A 16,842-nucleotide genomic window follows, 5' to 3' on the forward strand; every position below is an offset into this window, starting at 1 on the left:
AGGTGTCTGCTGGGCCTGGAGTGTGGGCCGGTCCAGGAATTTGTGTAGTCCTGATACTGAACTGCGGGGTGTGGTGGGTTCTTCTGAGTCCACCTGCCCCCTCTGTGCGTCCTTATCTCCCGGCATGCACAGTATGGAGAGCAAGGGGCATCCGCGGGGACCAAGGAGTAGTGGTTGTGCCGCTAGAATCGAGGCTGTCACATTGTCTCTAGGCTTCGCGGCTTCCATTCCCTCGATGCCGCCAGTGCCCTTCTGATGGTGGGTCCGTATCCAGGCTCACCCGTGGTGTTAGACGGGATTCCAGAAGAGCCTGCTGGAAAGCCGGGTGCACCGCCGCCAGCTAGGTCCTGGAACTGCACACCCCTGAAACACCTCCAGTGCGGCACAGGAGGAGGGCCTTGGATTGCAGGCTGCAGCGTCCGGGAATTAGGGGCGGGCCGGCCCTTTACGCAAGGGCCGAGGCTTCTGCCGTGATGTCAGGCCCAGTGGCCGCACCCGGTTGCAAGGGATTTCACCGTGTAGGCACACCGCTGCCTGCGGATTTCAGCGCATTGCCGCTGTCCTGAGGGCAGAGGAGAGGGGAGAAAACCCACTGTGTGCTCCCAGCAGCATATGGAAGGCCTCCGTCTGGGGCCTGTCTCGGAGCGGTGCCCACAGCTCAGGCAGCCATCTTCTCTCGTGGCCAGACCACGCCCCCATTAAATATGATTTAAACCCACAACCACACAGCACTCCCTCCATACATGCATCCAGTACTACCCCACAATCCCACAGCAGTACACACCACAGCTGACCCACAAGATATAGTGCCTCGTTCAGATCCGGGCACCAAGACAAACTGTAAAGTGTTGGAGGGAGATGCAAAATCCCCTGGAGGATCCAGTGGCTGAATATCGTCATCTACATTACCCCTGTGGTGGATTCTCTCTGGATGCAGCATTTGCTCCTGATATTGGATGTTTTTCTGATACAATTCAATATTACACAGGTCCTTTGTAACTAAAAAGCGTCGTGTAAGAAGCATCTTCAGTAAGGGTTGGTTAGATCTATTAAATCTCTGGCGTTTGTCCAAATCTGTGTGTCAAAAATGTACTTTTGTACAACTCTGTACGTCAGCAACACTGGGTCTTCGCATACCTTGCCTGACTTCGTCCGTTGACTGTTCAGCCATTTCTGAAGTGACGCCATGCGGTTCAGGATGTATACTTGGCGCCCTGCCACTCACTAGTCTTGAACCTGTTGTCACTGCCAGAATGCACAGTTCTTTTGGTGTTGCCTTCACCTATATCTGACTAAGCAATGTATATCTCTGGGATGGAATGGGTCGAAATTTCTTTAAAATGTCTGACTCCCAAGTGGGAGAAATTCTTAATTACTTTATGTTGGTCTTGCCTTGCTGAGGTGTTGCCGCTTTACCAACCAGAGCTGCAGAGAACAATCTTCACCACTTTCTTGGCACCTTACACGTGCTGCCACAACTGCTAAAGACTTTGTCCATGGTGCCAACTTAGCACCAAATGGTACAAATTTAAACTGATCACCTTTGCTGCTTAGCATGGAACTCAGCTACCTTTCATGTTTCAGGTATATTGGATTACGGAAATAGGTATCGCCATATAGTCGCCTCATTGAAACACTGGGATGGGATCTTGCATGGTCGCCATCTTGAAAGTGTCCATTGTTCGTTAGGTGTATGTCTCAGGTTGGCCTTACAGGTACAGTTTTCTGCCATTACAATGTATATGATGCGCAGTCCTTGGTTGTTTATCTTCCGAGGAGGCACTTGAGGAAGGCTTGCACCTCTTTCAACAACAGTTGAACTTTAATAACCAAAGTTCATATATTTTGTTCTGACACCTAGTAGTTTCATTGACACTCTATACGTTACCCCTGGCTCATAGTCTCTAGGATCTATATTTATTAAAATATACAGCCCCACACCCAGGGTAACATGGTCAGGGAGCATAAAAGATGTTAAAGTATGTTACAAGACCAGCATCTACGACCCAGTCCTTCTTCCCCTTCCGCTCGGGGTCGCATCCCAGCTCATCATTTTGTTGCTCACCATTCCGCCTCAGCTTGGACTGTTCCCATGAGGAGCAGAGTTAAGACTGGTTTGTATAAAGCTGCATCCAAACTGAGGGGGCATGGATGGCAAAAGAACGATGCGTTGGGATGCTACTCTGACCGATCGCCAGTGGTTAGACAAATTTCAAGCATTCCTCCCCTTACCTTTTGTGTGTCTCGTGTACTACCCTAAGTGGCAAAGGTAAGCCCAGACCTGGGTCCCTTGCTCACTGAGCCCTTATTAGAGCAAAACTGGTCCTGGGTTGCTTGCCTTCCAGTTGGAAGTGCCTTACCCATATTCCAAATCGAGTTGCCCTCCTCCGCCTCCTGTTGCTGACCACTACACATTCCAAGGCAGAGGTTTTAAACCTCTCAGTTGGGAGGAATCATTTTTCGTTCTATTGTGAAACATCCCACCTCTCACCACCCATCTATCACCACCAGTCCTTTGTTCTGGGTGCTGGAGGTGCCAGGCAGCAATCAACCCCATCTGGGTCATAATGGTACTGGAAGTCCTCTATGTGGCAAGCCTTGAACTCCCATCGTTCCAGTCAATCAATGAACCCACCACAGGGTTGAGATATTTTAACCTCACAAACCATTTTGTTATCTGGGGGAGGCGTTATAAATTTCAATTCTATTTCTTAAAGAAATCTGAACCTTTTTATTAGGGGCTTCTGTGTTGATTAATAATGTGCTGTAATCATTGAATGAGGTCAGGTGATTTATGTATCACACCTAAGTGTTTGTTATCAGTGTCCTTCATTAATGTTTGCTCATTGAAGATCATTCTTTTATGGCACAGATTAGGTTCTTGCCTCAAGACTGCGTGGGTAAGGTTTATGAAGCCCCTGAGGTGAACAGACCTTATGCACACAGTCTCTTTCTAGCTTGGCATCTTCAATGAGAAAAGTGTCCTGTAGTAAAGTTAGTTTCATTTTACAGAGTAATCAGTTCCCTAGTTTGTTTCACTTTTCTGTGCAGGCAGTTGATGCTTTGGGGCAAGACCTGTCGGCCAGCCATCAATGGAGACGGGCGCCTAGAGCTTCATGGGGCACACCAAAGTGGTCATAACAGTAGTTTGAAATATCAGTGAGAACTGAAGAATGTTTGCATCGGTAAAAGCACTGAGAGGAAATCAATTGTATCATCACCAGGAGTATAACAAATGAGATGTTTTAATTAAGGAGGCCAGTAGTTCTCCCCTACCCTAAGTAGGGGAGGCAAGTAGGTCAGTCACCCTATTAGGCCTGCCCCATGAGATACCAGGGATGTGTGTGCTGAGCCGTAGAGTGGCAGGGAAAGTCTGGTGTTTTGGACACCAATTACAGGAGAGGATAGGGGGCAACAACAAATATGGAATGTGGTCAATAACATGGTGACCAATTGAAACAACATACTGGGCTTTCCCAGGCCCTTCAATGCACAGAAAGCTCTGGTTAAAGGAGGAACGTAGCAAGAAAACAAGAGAATGAGTCAGCTAACGGGCAAACAAAGTAACCAGCTAATATTCGAAGGCTAATTGTGCGTTATGACTCTCAGGCACCACTAGGAGGTCAGTGAGTTCAGCGTATGAGGCGCTGGGCAACTGTAGCTGACGACATTGTCCCCTCAATTTTATTGTGCCTTGAAGAGCTTGGCGAACTACCTCAAACAATCATCCACTCTTGCCCTCCCCATAGAATGAGGATGTTCCAGTTTTTGGATCCCGCTATTGTGGTGGAACCTATTACAATTCACAGGAGTTTATCAGTCGGGATAGGGTTGCTGACCTTCTCATGTGTCAGTACTGCCTCTAATTTGTACTCAAAGCCTTTCTGGTCTTCCTCAATCCAGAGGCGAAGCCATCGGGAAAGGAGGTGGTGAATTAGATGTTCTTTCCCTTTAATTTGCATCTTACATCTCTGGAGCAGGAGTGTCTTCTCAGGACACAGTGTAATAATGTTCAAGGTTGTCGCACTTGCCACTGAACTCAAGATTGGCCCCCTCAATCCTTGCATCATTTAGGACCTTTCATTTAGTTTTAAAGTCCAGGAAATGGACATGAGAAGACATCCTGCAACTACTATGCCCATCTTTGGTTCTGTCATAATTCTAATGGAATCTTCTATCATTGGGACAGATTACGGCTGTGCTAAGGAACATTTTGATAGGCCTTTCCATCAACATGCCAGCCTCATCCATCTCTGTTACACATGATATCCAACCGTTGCTTCTCCTCACTATATTCTCTACGTCCTTCGGTTTGTCTTTACGTGTTGAAAAGTCTTGTACCTCAGGATATCATGACCTTGAATATTGCTAGTCCTCTCCTCCATTTTCTCCTTTTTATTCTTAATTTCCTGGGTCTTGTTCTCATAAAACCTCTGTATTGTGTGGTGTTAGGTCTTCCTGTCAGGTGTTGGCTTTCCTCTGTGTGTTGGCTTTCCTCTGGGTGTTGGTTTTCCACTGGTTGTGTATTCTGTTGTTCTAGATGTAGATATTTCTGTAAGGTTGAGATTTTGATTTCTGTATTCCAGAATATGTTTTCAACAGCCTTTGTTATCATGCCCATGTGTTCATTAACTACAGCAAAATAAACCGTTTAAACCTGTTTAAACCTCTTATCTGAGCCTTGGCTCTTTCTTTCCATTCCAATGCATCGGTTGTTTCTGAGCCTCCCTGTGCTAGAGTGGTTCTGACTGTTTTTATCCAGCATGGTTATGTGGGATAGGGGCCCAAGTTCAACAGGTAATGGCGGAACAATACTTAGCAGTATAAAGACAGAAGATGTGACAGCACATCAACACCTCAAAGCCTAGCGCCCACAATTTCACGAAGAATCCTGCAGGGGTCCTCCTTCAAAGCCGCCTCTCAGATCTTGCCAATATACTCAACTCCCTCAAAGCCAGTTCTTATTTATGTGTTATCCTTGTTCTTCAGCAAAACTCTCTCTAAGGAAACTCTCTCACTTCTATTCACCACTGTCAATGCTTTCCTCACTCAAGATATCTTCTCAAAAACTCTCAAAACAGGCCGGATCCTCCCATTCCTAAAGACATCTACACTACCACTCTTTCTGTTCCACACTACCTCTCTTTCTGGGGTACAGTACCTCTCTTTCTAGGGTACACTGCCAGGCTTCCCTTGCTATTGCTATGCTTGCTGGCTGAGACTTGCTCTTTCCAGGTCATACCATGCCTGTGCCGGGTGATCAGTATTCTGTCTTCCTAAGTACCTGTGGTTGGGATGGGGGCAGTGTGTAGTGTCTAGAGGGTGCTCCTGGTTTTACAGACGTTGGAGTAGAAGTGAATAGCACAGAGGGTGGTTAATGCCAGTGCATGTGATGGAAGGCAAGTGTGATGGGCGTGGTGATGCACTGGCAGGACCAGACTACAGTAGTGACTGAACAGCATGGGGTGAATGTTTTTGTGACGGGATAAGTTTTTGTTAGGATGTTCATTTATCTTCATCGACGGCAACGGTGGGGACACTGCAGGCTATATTATATTCTTCAAGCTTGCTGGAGAATTCAGACTTGTAGGTTTTCCAAACTTGCTTTTGCATCTCACCTTTAAACAGTGGATGTGGGTGGAAATGCAGTGCCAGGAAGAGGACAGAGGAAGGCATAGATGGGACAGTGTGCCTCTTGGCAGGGCAGAGAGTGAGGCTTAAGTCCTTAAAGAAGCAGTGCTTGGTAGGTGGGTGAGATCGGCATGAGCTTGGAGGAGTCAGATGGGCATTCAGACTAGTTTTTCATCTCCTGCTGGGAGTGTGTGCAGTAGATGAGTGGGCAAAGTTCACTCACATCTGTGAAGGGGGGAGCGAGGGGGTTACCAAACTGGCAGAAACAATAATAGGTTGACGGATTCAGGGGGTACAATAACAAATGTCTTTCAGAAGTACTATAGGGCAGTATTTTGGGGGTGGGGGGTGCAGGGATATCAATCATTCTATCGTACAGTAAGACTGTGACAGTACCTCAGCCTCAAAACACATTTATCACATTGTCGCAGATCTTTGAGCAAATCTGTAAATGAGTGCCCAGGATGCACGGAACTCTTCTACCTGGACCATGGTCTGATGGGCACACCGTGGCAATTAATGATCAGCTTGAGGTTTAGAAACCTTGGACCGTTGCAGAGCAGTCCTGAAATTACTTGTGCTAATCTGAGCCTAGTACCGTCCCTTCCTCCTTCTCAGTTGCATTGTCAATGTATATAGAGCCTGCCCACAGCAGGCTTTAACTCCCTGTCAGAACTGACCACTTCCCAGTACAATCTGTGCCACATTGGTACTTCCAGACCCTTGCTGTACCTACCTTTCTACCTCTCTGCTACAGCCCTCCTCCCTGGCACGACAAGAAAGGGTCCAAAGACATGCGGCCTGATTCAAAAAGGCAATCTTACACTTTTGTGTAACTTTACTACTTTTCAGTATCCACATCGGTAAACTTAGACCAAAAGTCTAACTTTACTAATTTTTGGTATTCACAAAGGTAAACGTAGATCAAAAGTCTAACTTTACTACTTTTTGGTATTTATAAAGGTAAGTTACTACTTGTAAAGTTAGACTTTTGTTCTAGGTTCACCTTTGTGACTATCAAAAAGTAATACAGTTAGACTTTTGGTCAAAGTTTATCTTTGTGACGATCAAAAAGTAGTAAAGTTAGACTTCTGGTCTAAGTTTACCTTTTGTGAACACGGAAAAGTACTAAAGTTAGACCTTTGGTCTAAGTTTACCTTTGGTCTAAGTTTACCTTTTGTGAACACCGAAAAGTAGTAAAGTTAGACTTTTGGTCTAAGTTTACCTTTCGTGAACACCGAAAAGTAGTAAAGTTAGACTATTGGTCTAAGTTTACCTTTCGTGAACACCGAAAAGTAGTAAAGTTAGACTATTGGTCTAAGTTTACCTTTTGTGAACACCGAAAAGTACTAAAGTTAGACCTGTGGTCTAAGTTTACCTTTGGTCTAAGTTTACCTTTTGTGAACATCGAGAAGTAGTAAAGTTATACTATTGGTCTAAGTTTACCTTTCGTGAACACCGAAAAGTAGTAAAGTTAGACTATTGGTCTAAGTTTACCTTTTGTGAACACCGAAAAGTACTAAAGTTAGACCTTTGGTCTAAGTTTACCTTTGGTCTAAGTTTACCTTTTGTGAACACCGAAAAGTAGTAAAGTTAGGCTTTTGGTCTAAGTTTACCTTTGTGAACACCGAAAAGTAGTAAAGTTACACAAAAATGTAAGTTTTCCTTTGTGTCTCGGGCCCATAGAGACTACTTGTGCTCTCCTTGTAATTCACTGATAAAATATTTAGATGTAGCAGAAATCTGGAGCTGTAGAGGAGCAGATATGTGAGATCTCGTCGAAAGGAGGTGTAATAGTGTGGCCAACAGGCAGAATCAGTGGGGATACATGGAATGTAGCAGTGATCTGGTGTCATACGAAGGAAGATTTGATGGAGTACAGATGAGGCTTGATCTGGTGAAGCAGGATTTGATGCAGTAGAAAGCAGATGAAATCTAGTGAGGAGAAGATGAAATCTAGTAGAGATCTGAGGAAGTGTAGTGGACAGAAGCTTTGATTCACTAGCGATCTAGAAGGGAGTAGATGTGACACTGCAGTAAAATGAGATGTTGATCTCAGGAAATGCCATTCTGGATAGCTATGCTGTGCTCAAGTGATCTGGTGTACAGAATGTATGATTGGATACACAAGATATAGCGCTAAGAAGAGAGTGCTGGCATGTATTCTATTTCTTCAATCATTTTGTTTAACGTTTCAGTTACTTTTGGTCTCTTTGTGCCAGATGAGCTGTGGTGTTCCCTGGTGTTTGAAGGTGCTCGGCGGACTGCAATGATGCCTCATGGACACTATAGTGTGCAGCATTCCCGAGGCGTTGGCTGTCTCTGGGCCACTTCTGTATGGACATGCTTCATGCCACATCATATACTCAACATACAGTTCTTCAGTTTGATCACAACTCCACATTACTGACCGCCACACGATACGTGGTCATCACTGGCAGTCCTTGGCGCATCATAACTGCTAAGCATCATAAACCACAGGGACCACCACAAGCACATGTACCCAGGGCCTCTATTGAAACACTGATCCATGCGGATTTACTCACCAGAAATGTGGACAGCGAAGTGCCTGGAGTCGTCCACTGCATCACACACATATTTCCCAGAATGCTCCAGTCCAGCTGACTGGATCATTAGCTTTCTCTGGACGCCCTCAGTGGTCAGCAACACGTTGCCATCCTCTCTGACTTCCTGGCCATCCTTCCGCCAGCGCACGTGGGCATTGCTCCGCGAGAGCTCGCAGGCCAGTGTGAAGGACTCTCCAGCGAAGACCTTCAGCGGTGGTGGGTCTTTACTTGGGTAGAGGATCTTCACCGCTGGTTCTGAAGGGAACAAGATGAAGACTTAACTGATAGGCAGTACGCTATCATGCCACATGCGTTCCCTCCTACAAATGAGCATTGCCTCAGATACTGCTCATCTCTCCAGAATTTTCACCTAAGATTTTCATATGATCCATATTATTTACCACGCTGCTTTTCTGCGAAGAAACTTACATCTTTATCACAAATGCCATGCATTTTTTAGGGATTCCAAACAGGTGGAAATCGCTGGTCCCAAAAAGTATTCAAGTGTGTGTTACTATGTTGCTCAGAGCAGATTTGTGGTTGAGAACTCTAGCACAGGTAGGTAGGTGCTCCATCAACACGCTTAGAATACACCAGCCCTTTGTCTGCAGATCACCACGAAACATATAGCACACTCTTTTAGAAGGGTTGAGGGGGATAGGTGAGATGAGTGAATACTAAGAGGGGTGGTCTACTACCACCCGGACACAACGAAAGCTCAATAACCTCTATAATGGGAGCCTTAACTCATCCTTGACATAAGGCTCAGACAGATGATAAATGCAGAGATTCCAAGAAGATGTTTAGATTAATGTCATTATCTAAAGGCAGTGGATTGTAAGAGACTCTGTAAGCCAACGGTGGGCATTGAATTGGCATGAATCAGAACCCTTCCTAAATAATGTCTCTTGCTGGAATACAATGTTTAAACCTACTTTTAGTAAAATTTCTGCCTCAATCCTTTGACAATGTCTGTTCTTTCACCAAGTGATTTGCTCCTTAAATTCCGTCTTTTAGGAGATTACTCCCAAAGTCCATAATCTGGGGCTTCATGTGGTAAATGCTTTTGTGTGTGAAATCTGTGACCTTTCCAATGGTTTAGGTCTGAACTTTAGATCACAAATCATGGCTACCTGCAGAGAGGAGGGGTGCCTTCTTCAAGCTCCCTCCTGCAGCCGATTCTGAGAGGGAATCAAAGCTCAGAGACTGCCGAGCGCTATGGAATGGGGCTACCTGCAGAGAGGAGGGGTGCCTTCTTCAAGCTCCCTCCTGCAGGCGATTCCGAGAGGGAATCAAAGCTCAGAGACTGCCGAGCGCTATGGAAGGGGGCTACCTGCAGAGAGGAGGGGTGCCTTCTTCAAGCTCCCTCCTGCAGGCGATTCCGAGAGGGAATCAAAGCTCAGAGACTGCCGAGCGCTATGGAAGGGGGCTACCTGCAGAGAGGAGGGGTGCCTTCTTCAAGCTCCCTCCTGCAGGCGCTTCTGAGAGGGAATCAAAGCTCACAGACTGCCGAGCGCTATGGAATGGGGCTACCTGCAGAGAGGAGGGGTGCCTTCTTCAAGCTCCCTCCTGCAGGCGATTCCGAGAGGGAATCAAAGCTCAGAGACTGCCGAGCGCTATGGAAGGGGGCTACCTGCAGAGAGGAGGGGTGCCTTCTTCAAGCTCCCTCCTGCAGGCGATTCTGAGAGGGAATCAAAGCTCACAGACTGCCGAGCGCTATGGAAGGGGGCTACCTGCAGAGAGGAGGGGTGCCTTCTTCAAGCTCCCTCCTGCAGGCGATTCCGAGAGGGAATCAAAGCTCAGAGACTGCCGAGCGCTATGGAAGGAGGCTACCTGCAGAGAGGAGGGGTGCCTTCTTCAAGCTCCCTCCTGCAGGCGCTTCTGAGAGGGAATCAAAGCTCAGAGACTGCCGAGCGCTATGGAATGGGGCTACCTGCAGAGAGGAGGGGTGCCTTCTTCAAGCTCCCTCCTGCAGGCGATTCTGAGAGGGAATCAAAGCTCAGAGACTGCCGAGCGCTATGGAATGGGGCTACCTGCAGAGAGGAGGGGTGCCTTCTTCAAGCTCCCCCCTGCAGGCGATTCTGAGAGGGACTCAAAGCTCACAGACTGCCGAGCGCTATGGAAGGGGGCTACCTGCAGAGAGGAGGGGTGCCTTCTTCAAGCTCCCTCCTGCAGGCGATTCTGGGAGGGACTCAAAGCTCACAGACTGCCGAGCGCTATGGAAGGGGGCTACCTGCAGAGAGGAGGGGTGCCTTCTTCAAGCTCCCTCCTGCAGGCGATTCCGAGAGGGAATCAAAGCTCACAGACTGCCGAGCGCTATGGAAGGGGGCTACCTGCAGAGAGGAGGGGTGCCTTCTTCAAGCTCCCTCCTGCCGGCGATTCTGGGAGGGACTCAAAGCTCACAGACTGCCGAGCGCTATGGAAGGGGGCTACCTGCAGAGAGGAGGGGTGCCTTCTTCAAGCTCCCTCCTGCAGGCGATTCCGAGAGGGAATCAAAGCTCAGAGACTGCCGAGCGCTATGGAAGGGGGCTACCTGCAGAGAGGAGGGGTGCCTTCTTCAAGCTCCCTCCTGCAGGCGATTCTGAGAGGAATCAAAGCTCAGAGACTGCCGAGCGCTATGGAAGGGGGCTACCTGCAGAGAGGAGGGGTGCCTTCTTCAAGCTCCCTCCTGCAGGCGATTCTGAGAGGGAATCAAAGCTCACAGACTGCCGAGCGCTATGGAAGGGGGCTACCTGCAGAGAGGAGGGGTGCCTTCTTCAAGCTCCCTCCTGCAGGCGATTCTGAGAGGGAATCAAAGCTCACAGACTGCCGAGCGCTATGGAATGGGGCTACCTGCAGAGAGGAGGGGTGCCTTCTTCAAGCTCCCTCCTGCAGGCGATTCTGGGAGGGACTCAAAGCTCACAGACTGCCGAGCGCTATGGAAGGGGGCTACCTGCAGAGAGGAGGGGTGCCTTCTTCAAGCTCCCTCCTGCAGGCGATTCTGAGAGGGAATCAAAGCTCACAGACTGCCGAGCACTGTGGAATGGGGCTACCTGCAGAGAGGAGGGGTGCCTTCTTCAAGCTCCCTCCTGCAGGCGATTCTGAGAGGGAATCAAAGCTCACAGACTGCCGAGCGCTATGGAAGGGGGCTACCTGCAGAGAGGAGGGGTGCCTTCTTCAAGCTCCCTCCTGCAGGCGATTCTGAGAGGGAATCAAAGCTCACAGACTGCCGAGCGCTATGGAAGGGGGGTACCTGCAGAGAGGAGGGGTGCCTTCTTCAAGCTCCCCCCTGCAGGCGATTCTGAGAGGGAATCAAAGCTCACAGACTGCCGAGCGCTATGGAATGGGGCTACCTGCAGAGAGGAGGGGTGCCTTCTTCAAGCTCCCTCCTGCAGGCGATTCTGAGAGGGAATCAAAGCTCACAGACTGCCGAGCGCTATGGAATGGGGCTACCTGCAGAGAGGAGGGGTGCCTTCTTCAAGCTCCCTCCTGCAGGCGATTCTGAGAGGGAATCAAAGCTCACAGACTGCCGAGCGCTATGGAAGGGGGCTACCTGCAGAGAGGAGGGGTGCCTTCTTCAAGCTCCCCCCTGCAGGCGATTCTGAGAGGGACTCAAAGCTCACAGACTGCCGAGCGCTATGGAAGGGGGCTACCTGCAGAGAGGAGGGGTGCCTTCTTCAAGCTCCCTCCTGCAGGCGATTCTGAGAGGGAATCAAAGCTCATAGACTGCCGAGCGCTATGGAAGGGGGCTACCTGCAGAGAGGAGGGGTGCCTTCTTCAAGCTCCCTCCTGCAGGCGATTCTGAGAGGGAATCAAAGCTCACAGACTGCCGAGCGCTATGGAAGGGGGCTACCTGCAGAGAGGAGGGGTGCCTTCTTCAAGCTCCCTCCTGCAGGCGATTCTGAGAGGGAATCAAAGCTCAGAGACTGCCGAGCGCTATGGAAGGGGGCTACCTGCAGAGAGGAGGGGTGCCTTCTTCAAGCTCCCCCCTGCAGGCGATTCTGAGAGGGAATCAAAGCTCACAGACTGCCGAGCGCTATGGAAGGGGGCAACCTGCAGAGAGGAGGGGTGCCTTCTTCAAGCTCCCCCCTGCAGGCGATTCTGAGAGGGAATCAAAGCTCAGAGACTGCCGAGCGCTATGGAAGGGGGCTACCTGCAGAGAGGAGGGGTGCCTTCTTCAAGCTCCCCCCTGCAGGCGATTCTGAGAGGGAATCAAAGCTCACAGACTGCCGAGCGCTATGGAATGGGGCTACCTGCAGAGAGGAGGGGTGCCTTCTTCAAGCTCCCTCCTGCAGGCGATTCTGAGAGGGAATTAAAGCTCACAGACTGCCGAGCGCTATGGAATGGGGCTACCTGCAGAGAGGAGGGGTGCCTTCTTCAAGCTCCCTCCTGCAGGCGATTCTGAGAGGGAATCAAAGCTCAGAGACTGCCGAGCGCTATGGAATGGGGCTACCTGCAGAGAGGAGGGGTGCCTTCTTCAAGCTCCCTCCTGCAGGCGATTCTGAGAGGGAATCAAAGCTCACAGACTGCCGAGCGCTATGGAATGGGGCTACCTGCAGAGAGGAGGGGTGCCTTCTTCAAGCTCCCTCCTGCAGGCGATTCTGAGAGGGACTCAAAGCTCACAGACTGCCGAGCGCTATGGAAGGGGGCTACCTGCAGAGAGGAGGGGTGGCTTCTTCAAGCTCCCTCCTGCAGGCGATTCTGAGAGGGAATCAAAGCTAAGAGACTGCCGAGCGCTATGGAAGGGGGCTACCTGCAGAGAGGAGGGGTGCCTTCTTCAAGCTCCCTCCTGCAGGCGATTCTGAGAGGGACTCAAAGCTCAGAGACTGCAGAGCGCTATGGAAGGGGGCTACCTGCAGAGAGGAGGGGTGCCTTCTTCAAGCTCCCTCCTGCAGGCGATTCTGAGAGGGAATCAAAGCTCACAGACTGCCGAGCGCTATGGAAGGGGGCTACCTGCAGAGAGGAGGGGTGCCTTCTTCAAGCTCCCTCCTGCAGGCGATTCTGAGAGGGACTCAAAGCTCAGAGACTGCAGAGCGCTATGGAAGGGGGCTACCTGCAGAGAGGAGGGGTGCCTTCTTCAAGCTCCCTCCTGCAGGCGTTTCTGAGAGGGAATCAAAGCTCACAGACTGCCGAGCGCTATGGAAGGGGGCTACCTGCAGAGAGGAGGGGTGCCTTCTTCAAGCTCCCTCCTGCAGGCGATTCTGAGAGGGAATCAAAGCTCACAGACTGCCGAGCGCTATGGAAGGGGGCTACCTGCAGAGAGGAGGGGTGCCTTCTTCAAGCTCCCCCCTGCAGGCGATTCTGAGAGGGAATCAAAGCTCACAGACTGCCGAGCGCTATGGAATGGGGCTACCTGCAGAGAGGAGGGGTGCCTTCTTCAAGCTCCCTCCTGCAGGCGATTCTGAGAGGGACTCAAAGCTCACAGACTGCCGAGCGCTATGGAAGGGGGCTACCTGCAGAGAGGAGGGGTGCCTTCTTCAAGCTCCCTCCTGCAGGCGATTCTGGGAGGGACTCAAAGCTCAGAGACTGCCGAGCGCTATGGAATGGGGCTACCTGCAGAGAGGAGGGGTGCCTTCTTCAAGCTCCTTCCTGCAGGCGATTCTGAGAGGGAATCAAAGCTCACAGACTGCCGAGCGCTATGGAATGGGGCTACCTGCAGAGAGGAGGGGTGCCTTCTTCAAGCTCCCTCCTGCAGGCGATTCTGAGAGGGAATCAAAGCTCACAGACTGCCGAGCGCTATGGAGTGGGGCTACCTGCAGAGAGGAGGGGTGCCTTCTTCAAGCTCCCTCCTGCAGGCGATTCTGAGAGGGAATCAAAGCTCACAGACTGCCGAGCGCTATGGAGTGGGGCTACCTGCAGAGAGGAGGGGTGCCTTCTTCAAGCTCCCTCCTGCAGGCGATTCTGAGAGGGAATCAAAGCTCACAGACTGCCGAGCGCTATGGAAGGGGGCTACCTGCGGAGAGGAGGGGTGCCTTCTTCAAGCTCCCTCCTGCAGGCGATTCTGAGAGGGAATCAAAGCTCACAGACTGCCGAGCGCTATGGAAGGGGGCTACCTGCAGAGAGGAGGGGTGCCTTCTTCAAGCTCCCCCCTGCAGGCGATTCTGAGAGGGAATCAAAGCTCACAGACTGCCGAGCGCTATGGAATGGGGCTACCTGCAGAGAGGAGGGGTGCCTTCTTCAAGCTCCCTCCTGCAGGCGATTCTGAGAGGGACTCAAAGCTCACAGACTGCCGAGCGCTATGGAAGGGGGCTACCTGCAGAGAGGAGGGGTGCCTTCTTCAAGCTCCCTCCTGCAGGCGATTCTGGGAGGGACTCAAAGCTCACAGACTGCCGAGCGCTATGGAAGGGGGCTACCTGCAGAGAGGAGGGGTGCCTTCTTCAAGCTCCCTCCTGCAGGCGTTTCTGAGAGGGAATCAAAGCTCAGAGACTGCCGAGCGCTATGGAAGGGGGCTACCTGCAGAGAGGAGGGGTGCCTTCTTCAAGCTCCCTCCTGCAGGCGATTCTGAGAGGGAATCAAAGCTCACAGACTGCCGAGCGCTATGGAAGGGGGCTACCTGCAGAGAGGAGGGGTGCCTTCTTCAAGCTCCCCCCTGCAGGCGATTCTGAGAGGGACTCAAAGCTCACAGACTGCCGAGCGCTATGGAAGGGGGCTACCTGCAGAGAGGAGGGGTGCCTTCTTCAAGCTCCCTCCTGCAGGCGATTCTGAGAGGGAATCAAAGCTCACAGACTGCCGAGCGCTATGGAAGGGGGCTACCTGCAGAGAGGAGGGGTGCCTTCTTCAAGCTCCCCCCTGCAGGCGATTCTGAGAGGGACTCAAAGCTCACAGACTGCCGAGCGCTATGGAATGGGGCTACCTGCAGAGAGGAGGGGTGCCTTCTTCAAGCTCCCTCCTGCAGGCGCTTCTGAGAGGGAATCAAAGCTCACAGACTGCCGAGCGCTATGGAATGGGGCTACCTGCAGAGAGGAGGGGTGCCTTCTTCAAGCTCCCTCCTGCAGGCGATTCTGGGAGGGAATCAAAGCTCAGAGACTGCAGAGCGCTATGGAAGGGGGCTACCTGCAGAGAGGAGGGGTGCCTTCTTCAAGCTCCCTCCTGCAGGCGATTCCGAGAGGGAATCAAAGCTCAGAGACTGCCGAGCGCTATGGAAGGGGGCTACCTGCAGAGAGGAGGGGTGCCTTCTTCAAGCTCCCTCCTGCAGGCGATTCTGAGAGGGAATCAAAGCTCACAGACTGCCGAGCGCTATGGAAGGGGGCTACCTGCAGAGAGGAGGGGTGCCTTCTTCAAGCTCCCTCCTGCAGGCGATTCCGAGAGGGAATCAAAGCTCAGAGACTGCCGAGCGCTATGGAAGGGGGCTACCTGCAGAGAGGAGGGGTGCCTTCTTCAAGCTCCCTCCTGCAGGCGATTCTGAGAGGGAATCAAAGCTCACAGACTGCCGAGCGCTATGGAATGGGGCTACCTGCAGAGAGGAGGGGTGCCTTCTTCAAGCTCCCTCCTGCAGGCGATTCTGAGAGGGAATCAAAGCTCAGAGACTGCCGAGCGCTATGGAAGGGGGCTACCTGCAGAGAGGAGGGGTGCCTTCTTCAAGCTCCCTCCTGCAGGCGCTTCTGAGAGGGAATCAAAGCTCAGAGACTGCCGAGCGCTATGGAATGGGGCTACCTGCAGAGAGGAGGGGTGCCTTCTTCAAGCTCCCTCCTGCAGGCGATTCTGAGAGGGAATCAAAGCTCAGAGACTGCCGAGCGCTATGGAATGGGGGCTACCTGCAGAGAGGAGGGGTGCCTTCTTCAAGCTCCCTCCTGCAGGCGCTTCTGAGAGGGAATCAAAGCTCAGAGACTGCCGAGCGCTATGGAATGGGGCTACCTGCAGAGAGGAGGGGTGCCTTCTTCAAGCTCCCTCCTGCAGGCGATTCTGAGAGGGAATCAAAGCTCACAGAATGCCGAGCGCTATGGAAGGGGGCTACCTGCAGAGAGGAGGGGTGCCTTCTTCAAGCTCCCTCCTGCAGGCGATTCTGAGAGGGAATCAAAGCTCAGAGACTGCCGAGCGCTATGGAATGGGGCTACCTGCAGAGAGGAGGGGTGCCTTCTTCAAGCTCCCTCCTGCAGGCGATTCTGAGAGGGAATCAAAGCTCACAGACTGCCGAGCGCTATGGAAGGGGGCTACCTGCAGAGAGGAGGGGTGCCTTCTTCAAGCTCCCTCCTGCAGGCGATTCTGAGAGGGAATCAAAGCTCAGAGACTGCCGAGCGCTATGGAATGGGGCTACCTGCAGAGAGGAGGGGTGCCTTCTTCAAGCTCCCTCCTGCAGGCGATTCTGAGAGGGAATCAAAGCTCACAGACTGCCGAGCGCTATGGAATGGGGCTACCTGCAGAGAGGAGGGGTGCCTTCTTCAAGCTCCCTCCTGCAGGCGATTCTGAGAGGGAATCAAAGCTCACAGACTGCCGAGCGCTATGGAAGGGGGCTACCTGCAGAGAGGAGGGGTGCCTTCTTCAAGCTCCCTCCTGCAGGCGATTCTGAGAGGGAATCAAAGCTCACAGACTGCCGAGCGCTATGGAAGGGGGCTACCTGCAGAGAGGAGGGGTGCCTTCTTCAAGCTCCCTCCTGCAGGCGATTCTGAGAGGGAATCAAAGCTCACAGACTGCCGAGCGCTATGGAAGGGGGCTACCTGCAGAGAGG

General features: G+C 51.5%; 1 protein-coding gene across 9 annotated transcripts in view; it reads right to left on the minus strand.

Moving 5' to 3' along the window:
- OBSL1 (obscurin like cytoskeletal adaptor 1) overlaps positions 1 to 16,842 on the minus strand; it is a 685,475-nt gene that overhangs the window by 277,500 nt on the left and 391,133 nt on the right. For all 9 annotated transcript variants that reach the window (XM_085650183.1, XM_085650179.1, XM_085650182.1 and 6 more), the window contains one exon: positions 8,178 to 8,453. In XM_085650183.1, the coding sequence (XP_085506309.1) occupies positions 8,178 to 8,453 (276 nt within the window). The remainder of the gene's footprint in view (positions 1 to 8,177; positions 8,454 to 16,842) is intronic.

This window comes from Triturus cristatus, chromosome 3_2 (assembly GCF_964204655.1).
Source record: "Triturus cristatus chromosome 3_2, aTriCri1.1, whole genome shotgun sequence".
NCBI classification, from domain to species: domain Eukaryota; kingdom Metazoa; phylum Chordata; class Amphibia; order Caudata; family Salamandridae; genus Triturus; species Triturus cristatus.